General features: G+C 30.4%; 2 protein-coding genes across 2 annotated transcripts in view; one reads left to right on the top strand and one right to left on the bottom strand.

Moving 5' to 3' along the window:
- The window catches only part of Tmep (Transmembrane endosomal protein), a 41,847-nt gene extending 36,918 nt beyond the window's left edge, over positions 1-4,929 (top strand). Inside the window, exon 8 of the mRNA XM_074112351.1 lies at positions 323-4,929. Coding sequence (XP_073968452.1) covers positions 323-495 — 173 coding nt within the window. The 3' untranslated portion in view covers positions 496-4,929. The remainder of the gene's footprint in view (positions 1-322) is intronic.
- A 746-nt stretch (positions 4,930-5,675) lies between these two features.
- b (glutamate decarboxylase-like protein black) lies at positions 5,676-16,816 on the bottom strand. The gene is made up of 8 exons (XM_074112349.1): positions 16,614-16,816; positions 13,326-13,496; positions 11,901-12,140; positions 11,456-11,675; positions 10,201-10,348; positions 7,334-7,562; positions 7,028-7,222; positions 5,676-6,218 (listed from the first exon to the last, which is right to left on the bottom strand). The coding sequence occupies exons 1-8, from the start codon at positions 16,773-16,775 to the stop codon at positions 6,045-6,047; spliced, it is 1,539 nt and encodes a 512-aa protein (XP_073968450.1). The 5' UTR covers positions 16,776-16,816; the 3' UTR covers positions 5,676-6,044.
- Between the last annotated feature and the right edge of the window lie 168 nt (positions 16,817-16,984).

Below are 16,984 nucleotides of genomic sequence, written 5' to 3'. Positions count from 1 at the left end.
CCAAAAGGTACACAGAAAGAAAAATTCAAAGAAAACTATAGGTAAGTTTTGTGAAAAAAAGTTTTTTTTCACAGATGTTCTTATTAAAGGATATGAACCATTGAGTCTGATGTATCTGAACAATCCTTTGCATGAACTTTTAATAGTAGAATAAGAAAAACAGAAAATTGTAGATAGCATGAGTTTTATTATTATTATCGTGAACAAAAAGCTCGGTTTGCTGGAAAATGCATGTGAACCAGGTCCACCTATATGAAAACAAAGCAACCCCCCTCCCCAAAAGCACAAAATGTGCTGCAATCCATGTTTTTATTTCCCACAGGTTCACATTCCCAGCGTGGTATACGTGTTTCTACCTATGATCCAGAAGAGGCCCCGCCTCCTGGTTGTCAAATCCAAAGAAAGAATATCGGAGGACCTCGTTCAGTGGCCACAATCAGTCATGGGTACAATGAAAAGACGATGCTCCTTAGTTCAGATGATGAGTATCAATAAAGAAAATTATATAAATCAACAATAATTTTTATTATTATATAATAATAATAATAATAAAAAAGTGTCTAGTCTAATAAAGTAAGCACATGGTGGTATGTGTTCAAACTCATTTGGAAGATATCTTTTTAAACAGGATAATTATGTATCTTGAAAATGAGGAAAAGTATGTCTCTGTCTCAGAAGTACAAGAAAAAGAGCTGTCTGTTCTACTTTGAGTCTTCGGTAAAAGTAATACTTGTTTTTGTAAGGTTTTTTTTTTTTTTAATTGTATGATTTCGATATTATTTCAATAGTTTTATCTTCAGTTATATAAATTAATGAATAAAAAATGTCCCTTCTAAATATTTATTTGTATTTTTTTAAAAAAGTAAAGCATCAAAGCGACAATTATTTAATAATTATAATTTATCTATTTGTAGAAGCTTTAAAAACCTTTTTGTTTACAGATATAAATCGCTTGTTCTATTAGAATTGGTTAATAACGTATCTCAAATAAACTTTTATGAATGAAATTATCTCAAGTTTCCGCAAATCGTCATTGTTTTTAACTAACGTGCGTCAATAAGGCCGATAATGTTCTCTCGCTAGAAATATCTTCTTTTTTAATGTATTTAAGAAAAGAAGTACCTATTCATTTTATCGATGACAATCAATGTTTTTTTTTAAAAAAAAGGCCTGTTTCCTAACGTTAAAGCTATTTCATTTTGAGTTCTTATTTTACATTATAAGAAATGCTATATTTCAACTTCTGCTGTTTCTTCCCTTAAAATATTCTGTAGCATAAACGTTTAAAGCAAAGTATTTTTATTCTAAAGCTCTCTAAGTCAATAGATCATCATCTTGCATAAATCTAAATAGTGCCTCCAGGTTTTATAAATCAATAAAGGCGAAGAGTAATAATTTGTTGCTGGGAACGGTTTTGGCCAACATTGCAAGTGCATTTAGTCTCAGCCTAAAATTGGGGACTATTTATGTCCTAGCCGGTCTATGACTAATTAATTGATTAATTTAGCTGTTGCTAAGAAACAAAACAAAGAGAAAGAATGACTACAAACTAGGAAATAATTGACACATTTTATTTCAAAATTAAATGTCGGTGTTGGTGTTTTTTTCATGCGTATTATAGTTCGTTAACTATCAGCTCTCCAATTTGTTTTTAATTAGGCTTCTTTTTATGTAGATTATGTCTTTCAATTCTATAGACAGGGTTACCTTAGCAGAGAAGCGCCTTAAATTAAAAAATAATAAGTAACCATAACAACACAAAGTGCGAGAAGAGAATTTAATGCGATAATTTGTGCACAATACAAGTTATTGTAGCTTAATTCTAACAAAAATTGTTACTGTGGTTTATGAATTCAAAATAAATTTACGAATATGTTGAATAAATATGAAAGCACAAATTCGAAATCGAATAATATACATTTAACAGCATCTAGTTCAGAGTTATTTACCTTGTTCATGCAAAACTATTGATTTTGATGTAGAGTTCTGTTTGCATCGACGTAGTCAACTTTTACTGCTGTGGTTCTCTGCAGTCTGCTTAATTTTTTGATTGTTTTAAGTTTCAAAAAATTAAAATAGAAAATCAAATACATCTATTAGCTTCTTTTCGCTAAACAAGTTTTTAAGTAGCATTAACTTTGGGCAATTGATTCAGTTGGCTTACCTGAGTTTCAAGGTGTTTCTTACTTCGTCTGAATAAAGTCGAAGTACAGATAAATTAATATTTTAAAGTTGCTGAATTAGATTTGAGAATTAATATATGCTAGGTGTAACTGGTATGATGAAAGGAGGAACATATTAAAAGATAGATAATGTTGGAAGTGACTATGAAAACGAAAGTTATCCCCTCAGAAAGCGAATATTTACAATAATATAGTTTTGAGATTTTACGTTGTCTTCTTCAGTTGAGAATTTTCATATTTCAGTATTTATATTATACATTATTATTAACCTCTCATAACGAATTTGGCTCCTAATTGTTATACAATTAAAAACAAATCAATGTTGATTTTATTTACAATAATACTTTGACGAAGATTCTTTATTAACATGATTTAGATTAATGTCTTCCCGTTTTTGCGAAGCCGGATTGTATTCCACTTGTATACCGTCCTATTCTTTAAGGCTTTCTAGAATAACAAAATAGACTGAGCTAGTTAAAAGTATATTTATAAGAGACTTTGCCTACAGAATAAAGTAAAAATATTCAATAAATTGCAGAATAAAGATATTAATTGTGTGGTAAAAGAACATTTTTCAAAGAATAATTTTTTTTTTTTGGGTACCTTTAGCATTATGGCATTAATAAGTTCCTCAAAGAATATTAATCTGTTATTGAATGATTAACAGTTTTGTTATGTTGAGAATCAAGTACAGGCATATTTTTATAGGAACATTAAAGGAAATTTAACTTAGTTCGCTTTCATAAATTATTTCTTTTTCTAGTGATTAAAATTGAGTAAAAAAAAAAATACAAATAGAAACATTATGATAAAAATTTTAACAATTACATTAATAAGATTTCGATCCAGAATTACCAGTTCATAAGTGTTAATAAGGAACACTCATAAAGTATACACGAAAAGTAAAGATCCAACTCATAAAAGTTTTAGTTTTTATAAGTAAATTCTTTCATAAGGTCTCGATTGCACTTTAATGAAATTATTTTGCCCCGGGTTTACAAAAACTTGACGGCTTCAGGATGTTTGAAGATGCCCTTAATAAAAAATGGAACATTTGCTGAGATTGTTTTTTGTTTTTTTAAGTAGTTTTTTGGAGCAGCATTGCAGTGAACTTGCTGAGCTCAATCTTATCATCCGTAAGTAAATATGAATCCACAATAATGTCTTTTTATTTTCTCTTACTGTGTGTGGTAGACGTTTATCTTAGGTGAAATAGATTGTAATAAGACGTGGAATATCTCAGTAAAATATATGTTTTAAAAACCTCTGGAGATGACAGAGTGAAAGATATTTTGAAAACTCAGTTTTTGCCTATTTTGGAAAACATTTCTCGAATCTAATTGATTTGTGTTGCAAAAAAATGAAATAGTGTAATCTTTCTTTTAGTCAGGAGATAATTCGTTGTTGAATATTTTTAATTATATAAACATTATTTTTATTGTTATTGTATTATGGAAGAATAAATTTAGAAGACAATAAGTGGAACAGACATTGTTCACTTCTATAAAAATTAAAAAAAAAACTTTTAACGTTATTGTTAATAATTGTTAATTCCAATTTAATCTGATTCCAGTATTATTTGTGACTGACCAATCAATACTATTGATGTTTTTAAGTATAATATACGCCATTAAAAAAAAAAATCAATCATTTTGTTCTTAGGAGAACAATTTAAAAAAAAAAATAATTAAAAAAAGTTGATAAAATTTAAATTGTCAGAATTTTGAGGTTAAGATTCTGTTTTTTAGCGAACGCGCCAGTACTTCTACATATGTACTTTAAATTAAGCTTTAAAACTGAAAATGGCATTTTTTGCCTTTTCTTGCTGAAAATCTTTCGACGTTTTAAACTTTTCATAGACGAAATTAAAAAATTTGTACGATTTGTTTTTGAAATAAAAATTCAAATCGTTAAGTGTCATATTAATAAGAGACATAAGGAGTCAATTGATATGAAATCGTTGATTTTTTTTTTTCTTTTTCTTAAAAATAAAACTATGCCAACTTATCTTGAACATGTAAAGTGAAGTCAACTATCAAGAAGAAATAAGGTAGTTTATAAATTATGATAATCTTTTAAAAAGTAAATGAGGGAATTTCTTTGGCAGCCTCTTTAAAAAAAAAATAAAAAAAACTATTATGAATGACCAAAGTGTTTTCCATAATCTATTTTATTAAGAATCTGTAAAAAGTTAATTGAATTCTGTGCAAACGGGAATGTACTTAAAATTAAAATGTTTAACTCTATGCCAGATTAGTAAAAAAAAGAAAAGACATGAATGTTTTTATTTTACTTTGTTTTTTTTACTACTCAAACATGTAAATAATACTCGATACTCTTATTAGTGCAATATAATAAAAGTAATTTAGGGATTTATTACTTGTAAATAATATATAAAGAGGCTATATTATTGCTAAGAAAGAAAATAAATATTTACTCAGAAGACTTTAAAAATGCATTTTAAAACAATTTTAGCTCTCTATTGCAGCAGTTGTGGATGTTGAAAAATATTTCTATTGTATAGAAGTTTTGGATGATTTTTGTACAAGGTTCCTGTGATGACGATAATGATGATTATGATGAGGCTAGTTGATTGTTTTGAATAATTCTAATTTATACAAGTTTTGCGTGTAGAGCTTTTTACTTGGATAATTATAACTTTATTCAAGATAAATAGCAATTTTTTTTCCACACAGCTGTGTAGTTGTCACATTTCTTGAATAATCAAATATATATATATTATATATTGGTGGTTTACTTCATGTTTTAGACCCAAAGTATTTATTGATTATTTTTTTCTAGAGACTGACATCTTCTAAGGAGCATATTACCACAGGTAGGTTCAGATTCCAAAGTCCACCTTGTATAGGGCTTCATATGCAATTACTGCTTAAGATTCTGTTGAAGAGGTCAGGACAAGTTGGTGGCCAAATTTGCCGTCGCCGTTCACCAGGGATTGAAATTTCCACAAACATTTTCAATGATACCAAAAAAATCTACTTAAATAAAAGAAATATAAGATTTCAACCATTTGTTTTTCTCACGTTTAAGCATAGTTCGTACCTCAGTTAAAGACCGGTTTCAAAACACCATATAATATCGTTAAAACAAATATCACATTGGTTGTGCAATTCATTCTAACTCAACAAATGTATGGAACACTGGAGGCTTACTAAATCAGTAAATGATACATCTATTTAGAAAGATCTAGTATATATCTATAAAGAATGTGAACCTTATTACCTCTTCTAAGTAATATAAGTGTTATGATAGTATCTGCAATAATTGCGTGAAATAAACACATTTGTAATTGCAATTATTAATGAGTAAACAACAAAAGAAATTTCTTTTGAAAAAGCGCAAAAGAAAAATGTCGTGTTTATCTCTATAAAGAAAGGACTCTTCTTTCCTTTCTTCAAAAACACAAATTTGTTAGGCTAAGATTTTTTTCCTTCAAATATCATCTGAAGTAAAGAAAGCATAACATCAGCATTATTGTTGTTCTATTTTATTAATTTTTTTTTTTACAGAAAATAAACAAATAGAGGTATAAAAAAAATAATTTACTTTGTTATCAATAAATACCATCAGATTCAAAGGCAACAATCGGGTGCCCCAGCCCAGATAGTAATTCAATCAAAGTCAATTGTAATTAAAATCACATATATAATATAATACAGTTGGTTTACAAATTTAACAGTTTGAAATGAAGAAAAATAAAATTTACATCCATACTATAAATATAATTTTAAGAAAGTGAAAGTAAAATATTTTAAAATAAATAGTGTGGTAACGCGGAAAGAATTTATAAATATATACAAACAGTAGACGAAGTAGGTTTTTTTCTTCTTCTTCGAGGTTTTATAGATTGTGTCCAAGTCTTTCAATTTCCATAATTATGTAGTCCATGTCTTCTTGAGTGAGTGCAGAATTCTGTAAAACCAATCTGAAGAAATTTGGCAAATCTTTCATCGGTTGATAGGTAATCATCATTGAACCTTCACGCATCATACGTTCTTTCATGAGTGGAGCCACCTTTAAAAAAGTAGTTTTTTACAATTAGCGTTTCGAAAAAAAAAAAAATACATCATAAAATTTTGGAGAAGAGAGGTAATGTATTTTTAAATGTAGAGAAGTCAATATTGGTTGAAAATTTTGAATACTATGGGCTGGAATAAAAAAACTAGTTGCCAAAGAATCTGAAGTTAGGGAGGACAAGCAAGGAAAATCGGAAAAGTAAAAGGGTTTCGTTTAAGATACGCTCTCAGCTCACGCTCCAACCGTAGGCGATTAGAATGAATGCAAGAAAATGATAGAGAAGGATTACGTGATTTTAATTTCGGTTAAAGCTATAAGGATGGCAGGAATATAGAGTACTGATCCATCCATTATTTGTAAGGTTTATGTAAATAGTTGTATATAGTAGAGGGATGAATGTGTGAAGCGAATGTATTTATAAGTAAGAATGGAGAGTGAGTGATATTCTAGTGATAAGCACCTAGACGATGCTGGCTGTATGGCGAAAGTCAATGCCAAAAAATACTTCTCTGTGTTATAATTATTGCTTATTTATATTATTTTCATACAAAGGACGAGAGAGTGGTGCTTTTAATTTTAACGAAATGATGTAAATTTGCTGTAAGTTAAATGCCACTAAAACAATCCAAGCCCATCACCTTTTATTAAGTTTCAGTCCCTAAGGAGAAACTATGTATCTGTAAGGGTGGTGTATGATTAGCGTAAGATAATTTAGTGTAGAAGATATTTTAGAAAATCATAATTAAAATAATGGTTTGATTACACATCTACTGATGAAAAAACAAAACAAAAAAAAATGTACTAACCTGATGCAACTTTTTCTTGTAATCTGGATCATCTTTCTTTCCTCTTAAACTTGGAGGAACATACCAAAAAGTTATATTTGTACATTCTGGATGTTCGATTACTAATTCAAAGCCTTTACGATTACGTATCTTTTCAGTGAAATATTCTGCGTTGTCAAATACTTTATCGATGTGTTTTTCTAATCCATCAGTGCCCTAATGGAATAAATTTTCATAATTTCCGGATTTTGAAATAATGATTACTTAAAAACTATATAAGAAAGCAAAATACAGAAAACACGTTTACTACATGATCATTGAAACTACCTTAGCTTTCCACATGAGCCAGAATTTGTACACATCTGCTCTTCGTCCACACTGAATATGCTTATCACCAGTATCAAAGCTTGTATCATAGAATTTATCCTTTTGAAACAGATATTGGGCACTAGCTGAATGGCACTCACTAAGTATGTTTGGATGTCGTGTAAGAAAAGTTGAACACTGTTGAGGAGCCGCCAACATTTTATGTGGATTCCAGGTAACGCTATCCGATCTGTGTAAACATATAGATATTTTGATTGATAACTAAGTACAGACTAGCTTTTATCAAGAACGATGTAGGTAGTAGTTTGGTTTGCAAAGATTTAGGGGCGCCACAGCAATCTTCTATTGTATAAAGAGGAATTTTTAATGAACTGGGAAATCCAAAAACTTTTAACAGAAATCAAGGAAAGAGATTAGCTTTTCAAAATATTTTTCAATGAGATTATTGTCGGACGAAGCACATTTAATACACATTTCAACTGTCTAACAAATTTCGATTCAGTCTATAGAACTTAAAAGAATAATTAAGATTGTCTTAGGTAGTAAATGCATTCAAAAGCAATTGCATTAAAAGCTCCCCGAAGCCTGAGTAGATAGATCGTCTTGCATCTTTCTTTTATTTTTACTTCTAAAAATTTACATTATTTATCGTGAAAAATATCTTGTGTTCCAGAATTTGTCAAGCACCCAAATTAATCAGTAAGAATTTAACATTCGTTTTATCGATTATATAATTTAATGGACAGTTACTTCAAAGACGCAAAAATACACCTTTCTATTTTGTACCATTATACTGTTATTTTCCATAATAATAATGCACATTTGTAATTACTCCGTTCACCACTACAGCCAGGGTCGACAAAAAATCCCTTCTCTTTACACTAATCCTTGATGGTAAATCAAGAGTAACATTTTTAAAGAAATTCTCGAGGAAGTCATAAACAAGGTTACTATTTATTACCTGTGTCAGAAAATTTAATTAGTAGTTTCGTTAATCTTGCAAGGATTTACTTCTATAAATATTTTAATTACACGCGAATTACTGGTTTATGTGAAATCAGAATCATGTCATTGTCAGGGAACGTTTTTCTCTTCTTTTTTTTTTTAAATCAATTTATTAATTTTTTCGCTTGATCGTTTCAAAGGCTGAGTTTTTATCTTTCGTTTGGTGGTTAGCGTCCTATAGGTGGTTTGATTTAGTGCTTAGGTCCTTTCTTTGACAGATTTATACAGGGTGTATGCGGAGGAGTGGTCGAAACTTTGGGAGGAGATTCAGCAGCTCAAATGCAACAAAAAATATTCTCTACACATTGGCCCGATTCTCAATAGTGCCCAAGATATTTGCATTTTTAACTTTTCCGTCGATATTCGCGTTTTTTACCATAAAAACGGCCGTAGCTTCTATCCTTTATCCTATAACAAATCTGCTTATTCCAAACGAAAGAGCATTAAATTTCCTATAAATCTGCTTGGTACAGAGCCTCAAAACGATTCTTATAGCAATGAAATTTTTACTTTAATGTATAAAAAATTCGTTCTCTATGATTTTTGTTAAAATTTTCAACTGCATTTTTTCAAATGATTAATGAATCAAGGAGTCACATAATTTCAGAAAAAGTTGCGCATTTATTGAACTTCAAGACCATATGGAGTTTTTTGGTTTTTAATAAAACCCTACCCCGAACAGAGGGGTGTAAATGCAGAAAACTGGGATTTTGCGTAACCGACTTTTCACTACTAATTTACTCAAATGTCAATTTTTGGAGAAGGAACAAAAAGAAAATAACCATTTTATTTTTGAATTATTATTAATTAACTTTGATCAAAAAAACCTCCAAAATTGTTATAAGAAACGTTTTGAGGCTCGGTATTGAGCAAATTTATAGGAAATTTAATGCTCTTTCGTTTGGAATAAGCAGATTTGTTATAGGATAAAGGATAGAAAAGTTACGGCCGTTTTTGTTGGTAAAAAACGCGAATATCGACGGAAAAGTTAAAAATGCAAAGCTCTTGGACACTATTGAGAATCAGGCCAAAGTGAAGAGAATATTTTTTGTTGCATTTGTGAGCTGCTGAATCACCTCCCGAAGTTTCGACCACTTCTCCGCATACACCCTGCATATAAACAACAGAATTCATCATTTTTTAAAAGTTTTTTGTTAGTGTATAATATAAAGAAATTATGGTAATGCCTATTTTCGATAGTATACCTGTCATTTTGTAGTAATGTCTTAAGGGACTATTGGCCGCAATTTCCAGACTAGGAAAGCGAAAAGGGACATTCCAATACTGACATAAACTTAATTAAACCCACATTTACTTGCCGGTCAATTTTCCAGTTTTCAAAAAAAGGAGGTAATTTTAAAAGGAAAAACATTAATAAACCATAGAATTTAAGGAAATTTTAATGTTTCAAATTCAGGGAAAGTATTTCTAAAATATCCAAGTATCTCACAGGAATGAATTTAACAATAATTAAAACGAGGCCATATTTGGTACACGAAAGGTAAGCAACATTAATTTTTTTATTGAAAAATTGTTATTTTTAATACCAATATTTATTAATTATATCGTTAGCTAAAATTACCCAATTAGCCTTTCAAATTATTAGAAAATTATTGGTATTATTTTTGTTTTGTTCTTTTCTTTTAGAGGGAAATAATTACATATCAAGAAGTAGCGGTTCGTTAAACACAATTTGTTTTGTAGAAGGACACGTCCTCACTATTCACTGAACTTAAAGTATGCTTTTCATGTAATCATTTTCTCTTTTTTCTTTCAATGATACAATTTTATAAGATTTTGATAAGAAATAATTCAAAAAACAAGAAACATTAAATGCTTAAAACAATAACAGTCATACTCACAGGTGGATGCCAGCCAAAAGTTCCTTCCGTTTTGATGATATCAGCGCACCTCCTCCCCAAGCAGCATCCACATGCAACCACATATCATGTTCCCGACATACCTCGGCGATTTCTTTAATGGGGTCAAAAGCACCTAATACTGTTGTGCCTAAATTTGAAGAAATTATTTAATAAATAACTATTTAGAAGAGCGAAAAAAGGAAAATATTATGAATTGATATTTTTCGCAAATCTCCGAAGGGAGATTTTAAGAAAAATTGTTACAGCTATTTTCAAAAAAGTAACAGAACATGTAGAAAACAAAAAATCCAGTAAAGTAACTTATGACCCTTTTATCGTCCTTTTGTAGGTACTATTTTCTTATTTATCTAAGACAATTAGCTCCCAGAGCTTTTCTCAAGGCATTGCCGTCATTGGAACAGTATTCTTCCACAGACAACACTCTACACATAATCTAACAGTAAGAAGCTCCTACAAAACGAATGTCCAAAGGCAGGCAAGTAATCGTACATATTAAATTTAAGTTGCTTCACAAAGTCGTAACTGCTATATCGAAAATAAAAGTTGGAAACAAGTTAAAAAAGAAATGATACACCATTGATTAAATAACAATTCTGAATGTATCAAATCATGTAACTAAACCTTTTAAAAACAGTTTTATTATCTGAATAGAAAATAAACAAACTCGAGAACTCCAAAAATCCCTCTGCTGTTACTTACTAGAAAAAAACACGAGAATTCGGATCCAAAGCGAGAAGAACGTAGGTAATATTAAGCAATAAAAATTAGAAATATACTTCTAAAGAAATCAGCCAGGATTCCTCAAACTGTTATTGACACAATCTGTTTTAATAGTTCTTTAATGTTCTCTCAGCTTAAGTCTAAGACCTTTACAGCCGCTCACTCTTGGACCACTCTCTTTACTCTTTTAAATATCTCTTTTTTTCTGTCGACTGAAAACCTACTTTAGTTGATATCAAGATGATTATTCCACGCATTCATATTTTTGAAATTATAATTATAAGCAAATCTGCGTGGTAAATATAGCAGGATGCGTAGTAGTGCAATGTAGTCAACAAGTGTACTGTGAAACGGAAACATCTTTGCAATCAAATTCTCTACACCAAAATAATTGATCAGTTTGTCGATGGAAGTCCGAATCCAGCTAGGGTTCTAAAAAATATGGGTGCTAAGACGGTAATTAAGGATAATCCATTTGTTCAATATATTAAAGATAAGAATATAATAATATTACCTGCAGTAGCGGAAACCATAAAAGGGACCGCTCCTTCATCTCTGGCTCTCCTAACCTGTCGCCTAAGATGTTGCACGTCTATTTTACCTCTGCTGTCTGTCTTAATTAAATAAACATTGTCCGATCCGAGACCTTGCCAGGTGGCCATTTTTTTCACAGAATAATGAGCATCTTCACTCGTAAAAAGTACAAGTCTGGGTAAACCATGTAAGCCCTGGGTCTGTGAAATAGTTGGAAATTAACATTGATTTATTAAACACAAAAAAAAGAAGGAAATGCAAAATAGATGAAAAAAAAAAACTACAAAGAAGAGAGACTTCGAGGTCTAACTTCGAAATTGTCCATCGGAAAAAACTCAATGACGATAAATTTAAATTATCGCGATTATTTCTCTTTTAGCGATAAGAAAAAGTAAAAATATAATAATGAAATCGAAGCAGCCTACTTTAATCTGAGGCATTTTGTAGAAACGTGCGCAGCTTATAGCATATCCATTGGCAATCGATCCTCCAGGAGAAAAGATTCCATCACCATCTGGGTATCCAACAATTTTTCTCATTTCTGCTAAGACAGTTTCCTCCATGAGTGTGATCACTGGAGCCACTTCGTATGTATATGCGCTAGGATTAAGGGTAGCCACTATCCATTGGCCAGCCAATCCATATGGATCTAAAGCTGAAAAAAGCTGTAAATTTAAACAAACAAAAAACAAGGAATTAGCGATTTGTTGTACTAATTAGAAGGCTCAAACTTAATTTAATTATTAAATAAATTGTAAAATTATAACAATTGTTAAAACAAGTAAAAATGATGTAACACATTGTCAGGATTTTCGGATGAAGGAGGCACATCCTAGTAAAACACTTTATTTTCGTGAACACTTAATTGTTCTGCAGTAATAAAAAAAAAAAAGATCACGAGGCAACTTTTTGTTCAACCTCTTTAGGTAGCTTTTAAGTAATTCCTGCAAGAATCAAAAGTGTTCCTAAAGGATTGGGGGGGAGGGAGTGAGTTGTTGAAGAGAAATGAAATCTTCGCTAATAAGATTTTTAGGCCGTATTGGTAGTTAGGTAGTACAAAAACATTAAGGATTTGAATATGTAGGAACTAAAAGTTCAGCTGATCCTCAAGTTGCAATAAACTAAACAATACTGGTCTCCACGAGTAGGGAATAGATACACACGTCTGGTTATCCATGTTCAGTTTGCGCGTCTGTCGCATAGCTCGCGAGAGCGTTGGTTAGTTTCTTGTCTTTTCAAATGTAATTTAGGGTTACCAAGTCAACCATCATGCCAGATTATTCCACGACCAGGCATTTGTTTGATAAAGATAAGAAGTTCTTCTACGGTGAATATTTAATTATCACGATATTTATTTTTATTTTTGATAGAGAATCGGAAAAATTTCAAGTTAACATTCGATTTTGTCATTTTATCTGAGATATTTCCAATAACTACTTTACGTTTGTTTATTTCAATGTTTATGGATACCCAAAAGCAAGATATTTTAAAAATTTCAAAGATTTTTTTCACAAGTTTAATTAACGCTACACTAAGGTAACCATTTAGATCTCTTTTGTTTTGTTTAGGTTATAATCCTGTAAGAATTTCAGAGGGTTTTTATTGTTTTTTTACGTACTATTACAACAAAAATACACCACTGTTTTTGAAATTATTAAAGAATTTGAATTTGCACTCTGACGGAGCTACTTTAACATACATCAAGAACTGTCTGGAAAGAAATAAGTGCAGTTTTAATTTTTAATTAACATTTAAACTGCCTGACTAAATTGAATTTTTATACTAATTCTACGTTGATGTAGATCTTGATATTAGATTTGAAAAAATAAAAATCCGTAATAGGACTATACCTGGTTAACGAAGTATGGGTGCCCTGTATTCACTGAGTACTTAATGGTATCTCTGATGTTATTCAGCAGACTTTCTTCTGAGCATCCTTCCTTTTTCAGTTCAAGGTCCAGTATTTCTTTCAATTTTTCTGGCTCCACAAATCGCACTACTCTGCTTTCACGATGCGTGCCCTATATAATAAACATTTTAGTCTTATCCAAATTTATTCAATGTCAAAATTTGAAGTAAAGAAAAAGTCATCTTAACTGACTATTTTTTGTTTTTTGGTATTAAAAAGTAAAGTTTTCAGGCGGGCTTTACGTCCAACTACCAATTAGATGTCGTGAACAGAGGAGACTAACAAACATACTTTACTGTAAATTTCTTTTATTAACCATTAAATAAAATCCAAGACCTAAGACCTGGAATCAAACCCAGTACAATACATATTATCATATTAAGCTTTACAGGTCTCGCCTCTAACCGCTCGGCTACCGTGGCGGCTTTGTAGTATTCAACAAAACTAATCTAAACTATGTTAACTTCTCTTATAAAAGATATTATGTTGATTTATACCTAATGGAAGGAATCTCAATAGTTTTTTTTTTCAATAATTAAAATCATTTTTAAATTATTTTATTAATTAATTTATTTTATATTTGAAAATTCAGTGATTTTTTTTTCCATAATTCGTTTTCTGAAATTAGGTGAGAGTAGGACAAGAAACGAAATGTCAGAAAGTAGTTGAAAAGCACAAACAAGCCGTCCAATTTAAAATTATTTTTAGAAAAGGAAAATAATCTAAAGAACGACAGTCCGCTTGGCTTTCCACTAGGTGAATTTTCATCATTAGGTTTATTTTTGGATGTAAAAGGTAGACATAATGATGTATTCATATATTGGAAATCGCGTTGGGCAAATGCACAAAATTTTTAATATTCAATAATGATTACATCTCTTAATATAAAATATGAATAGTGAACAGTGACTTAATAAGTTGAAGAATTAAAAAACAGGGTGCAATCTCTTATTAAGATGTCGGTAGTAATTTCTTCTTTTTTTCCCCTTATTCTGACCTCCTTTGGATTCTCAACCCTCTTCAGAGATTAGAAAACCAGTTTTTTGTTGAGAAGTTTACTGATATTCCAATCTGAGAGGAAGGATGAAATTCGAAACCTCTCAGAAGAAAATTTACAAAAAACAATTAAACGGGCCGTGAATGTGTCTTGTATCTCGGAAATAAGTGGTACGTACTTTAAATGAACCAGTAATCTAACCAGATAACTGGCAATCTAGATTATAAAAATATAAGTAAAATCTTTTGATAAGGAAAAAAGTCTGTTGTCTATTACTTTAAGGATTAACAAATGCGTCACCTTTTTCGTAAAAGTAAATTGCGATAACAAAGCGAAAGATTGGTGAAAATGCCTGTCTATTTTAGGTTCGGGAAATTCCAATTTATAGGTAAAATCATTGTTTCCAAGATGAACATTTTTATGCTTAAACTTTAAATTTTACACTAAGTAGATTCAAAGATTTGGTAAAAGAACATTATTAAATGAACTAAAAATAAAGGAAACGCATAACAGTAGAGAGAGGCAACAGATTTCTGAAACAGCCATAAATCTTTATAATAAATTGCCAATTTACTAGCGTCCTCTGCAAAGGAGTCGAAGTTAGATTACAGGATTAGTAAGGGCCGGCTTACCGAAAGACCGGAACTTGATGTTTGAGAAGATGTAGAGAATTAAGATAATTAGTTTTAAATCCAGGACGTACACAACTCAGTAAAAGAATTTTCAAATTGGGTAAAAATAGAAATTGACTATTTTCTTACACTAGAATCTCTCCAATTGAAAATAAATTTCATGTGGATTTCAAAAATCTAACTTCTCAAGATAAATGGTGAGAGATTAAATTGTAAAAGAAATATGATTATAGTTTTGCGCTTTAAAGATTTTTTTTTCCGCGAAAGTGATGTAATGGATGAAGGAAATTAAAACGTATTAAATATTGTGGACAACAAATTGGAAAAAAAATGTGTTATACGGAAAGGGGGAATTTCCAACGTTAATACAGACAAAACGATAGCAAGAAGTGAGGGAACTACTGGACCAACACTCAGCTTAGTTAAAAACGTATGAACAACGAATTTTTGTGAAAAGATATTTAGCAAACGAGTAAATGAATAATCGAATAAATATTGTGCATGATACTTTCCTTTGTTTATATGTTTTTTTGAGAACAACTTCCTACATCATCTAGTTTTAAATGAAAAATTAGGGAAAAGTTTATGTGCGTAACTATAAAGAACACGCCTCTCAATCAAATAAAAATAAAGTTTAAAGCCAGCAAGCGAATGAATGATTTCTTGAAATAATAATTGATATATATTAAAAAAAGAATACTGTTAATACAATTTTAGGAATAAATTAAAAGTTGATTGATAGACAAATTTAAAATAAAAAAGGTGAAACATTTTCACGACTTACTTTTTCTTTAATTCGCATAGCTGTTTTTGTACGCGATAACTTTTTTTGTTTAGCAATCTTAGAATTTTAGAATTAATTCTATCTAATCTTATATGGCTGGTAAAACCATTATGTCGCTTTATAGGGAATCCCAGAAACCTCTTTAGGTTTTTTTAAATTTAGGAGACTTAAAAATAAAAATTTAGTTGAGGAAACTAAGTTAACACAAAAATACATGCTGTGAGATAATAAGAAAAGTTTTTGAAAAAGATAATGAAAAATTCGCAACATGCAAATTGGATATTAGATCATAATAAAAAGTTTCTTCTGTCTACACTGTCAGGTTTACTAAAGTTGCTAATTTTCATGGAAACGGATGATTTAATTTAAGTGATGTATCTAACTAACACTACAAACATCATACTTAAATTGTTTAAAACACAAATAATTATTTTACAGTTGATTTCATGGAAAGCTGTTCATGTGACCTGTCTGTTCAGTACACTGATTGGTGCGAATAGCTTAATAACAAAGACTATGACTGGGTCTAGTACGGATATTTTAAAATTGACTAAAAATGCACAGGGGTTATTAACTTATTAATTCTATGTTTATTCACCTAAAGAGATGTATTCTATAGTGTGTGGAAACATTCTATATAAATGGTTTACATAGTTTTAAGTATTATTGAAGAGAAATCACAGCTACATTATTTTCTGTTATCTTATTTACTTTTATAATATTGTTTTAAAATAATCAGACAACAATGTATTAAATTAAACACGCATTATGAGACATTTCCCTCTTTAAACAAATGTTTAATATTAAACTGCTTACCTGAAAAGCTTGATCAAAAAGCATTTGCTGCACCCTGTGCAAAAACTGAGAATGCCGCTCCTTATTAGGCGCCGATAGAAAACCCTCCACTGGAGATTTTTCAGAAGGTATTTCGAAAAGACCTTCCCTGGGGGGCACTACGCTTACCTCTGAAGCCGGCATGACAGCACAAACATGAATACATCCAGCTAGATTGGCTGACCAGATACATATAGTCTATGAAGCCCCCACTTTATTTTGTTTATACTAGTAGGGGACTATCAGAAGAGTTTTTCCGCGCTTTATGCAATGGTAAAATTATTTTTGCATCGTAGGTTTGGTTTTAAATAATACAAGAATTCCTAGAACTAGTACTATCATGACTCACACAG

The sequence above is a fragment of the Rhodnius prolixus genome, unplaced genomic scaffold (genome assembly GCF_049639745.1).
Source record: "Rhodnius prolixus isolate KJV_2025 unplaced genomic scaffold, Rpr scaffold_1, whole genome shotgun sequence".
Classification (NCBI taxonomy): Eukaryota; Metazoa; Arthropoda; class Insecta; order Hemiptera; family Reduviidae; genus Rhodnius; species Rhodnius prolixus.
This window is presented reverse-complemented; position numbering and strand designations above follow the sequence as displayed.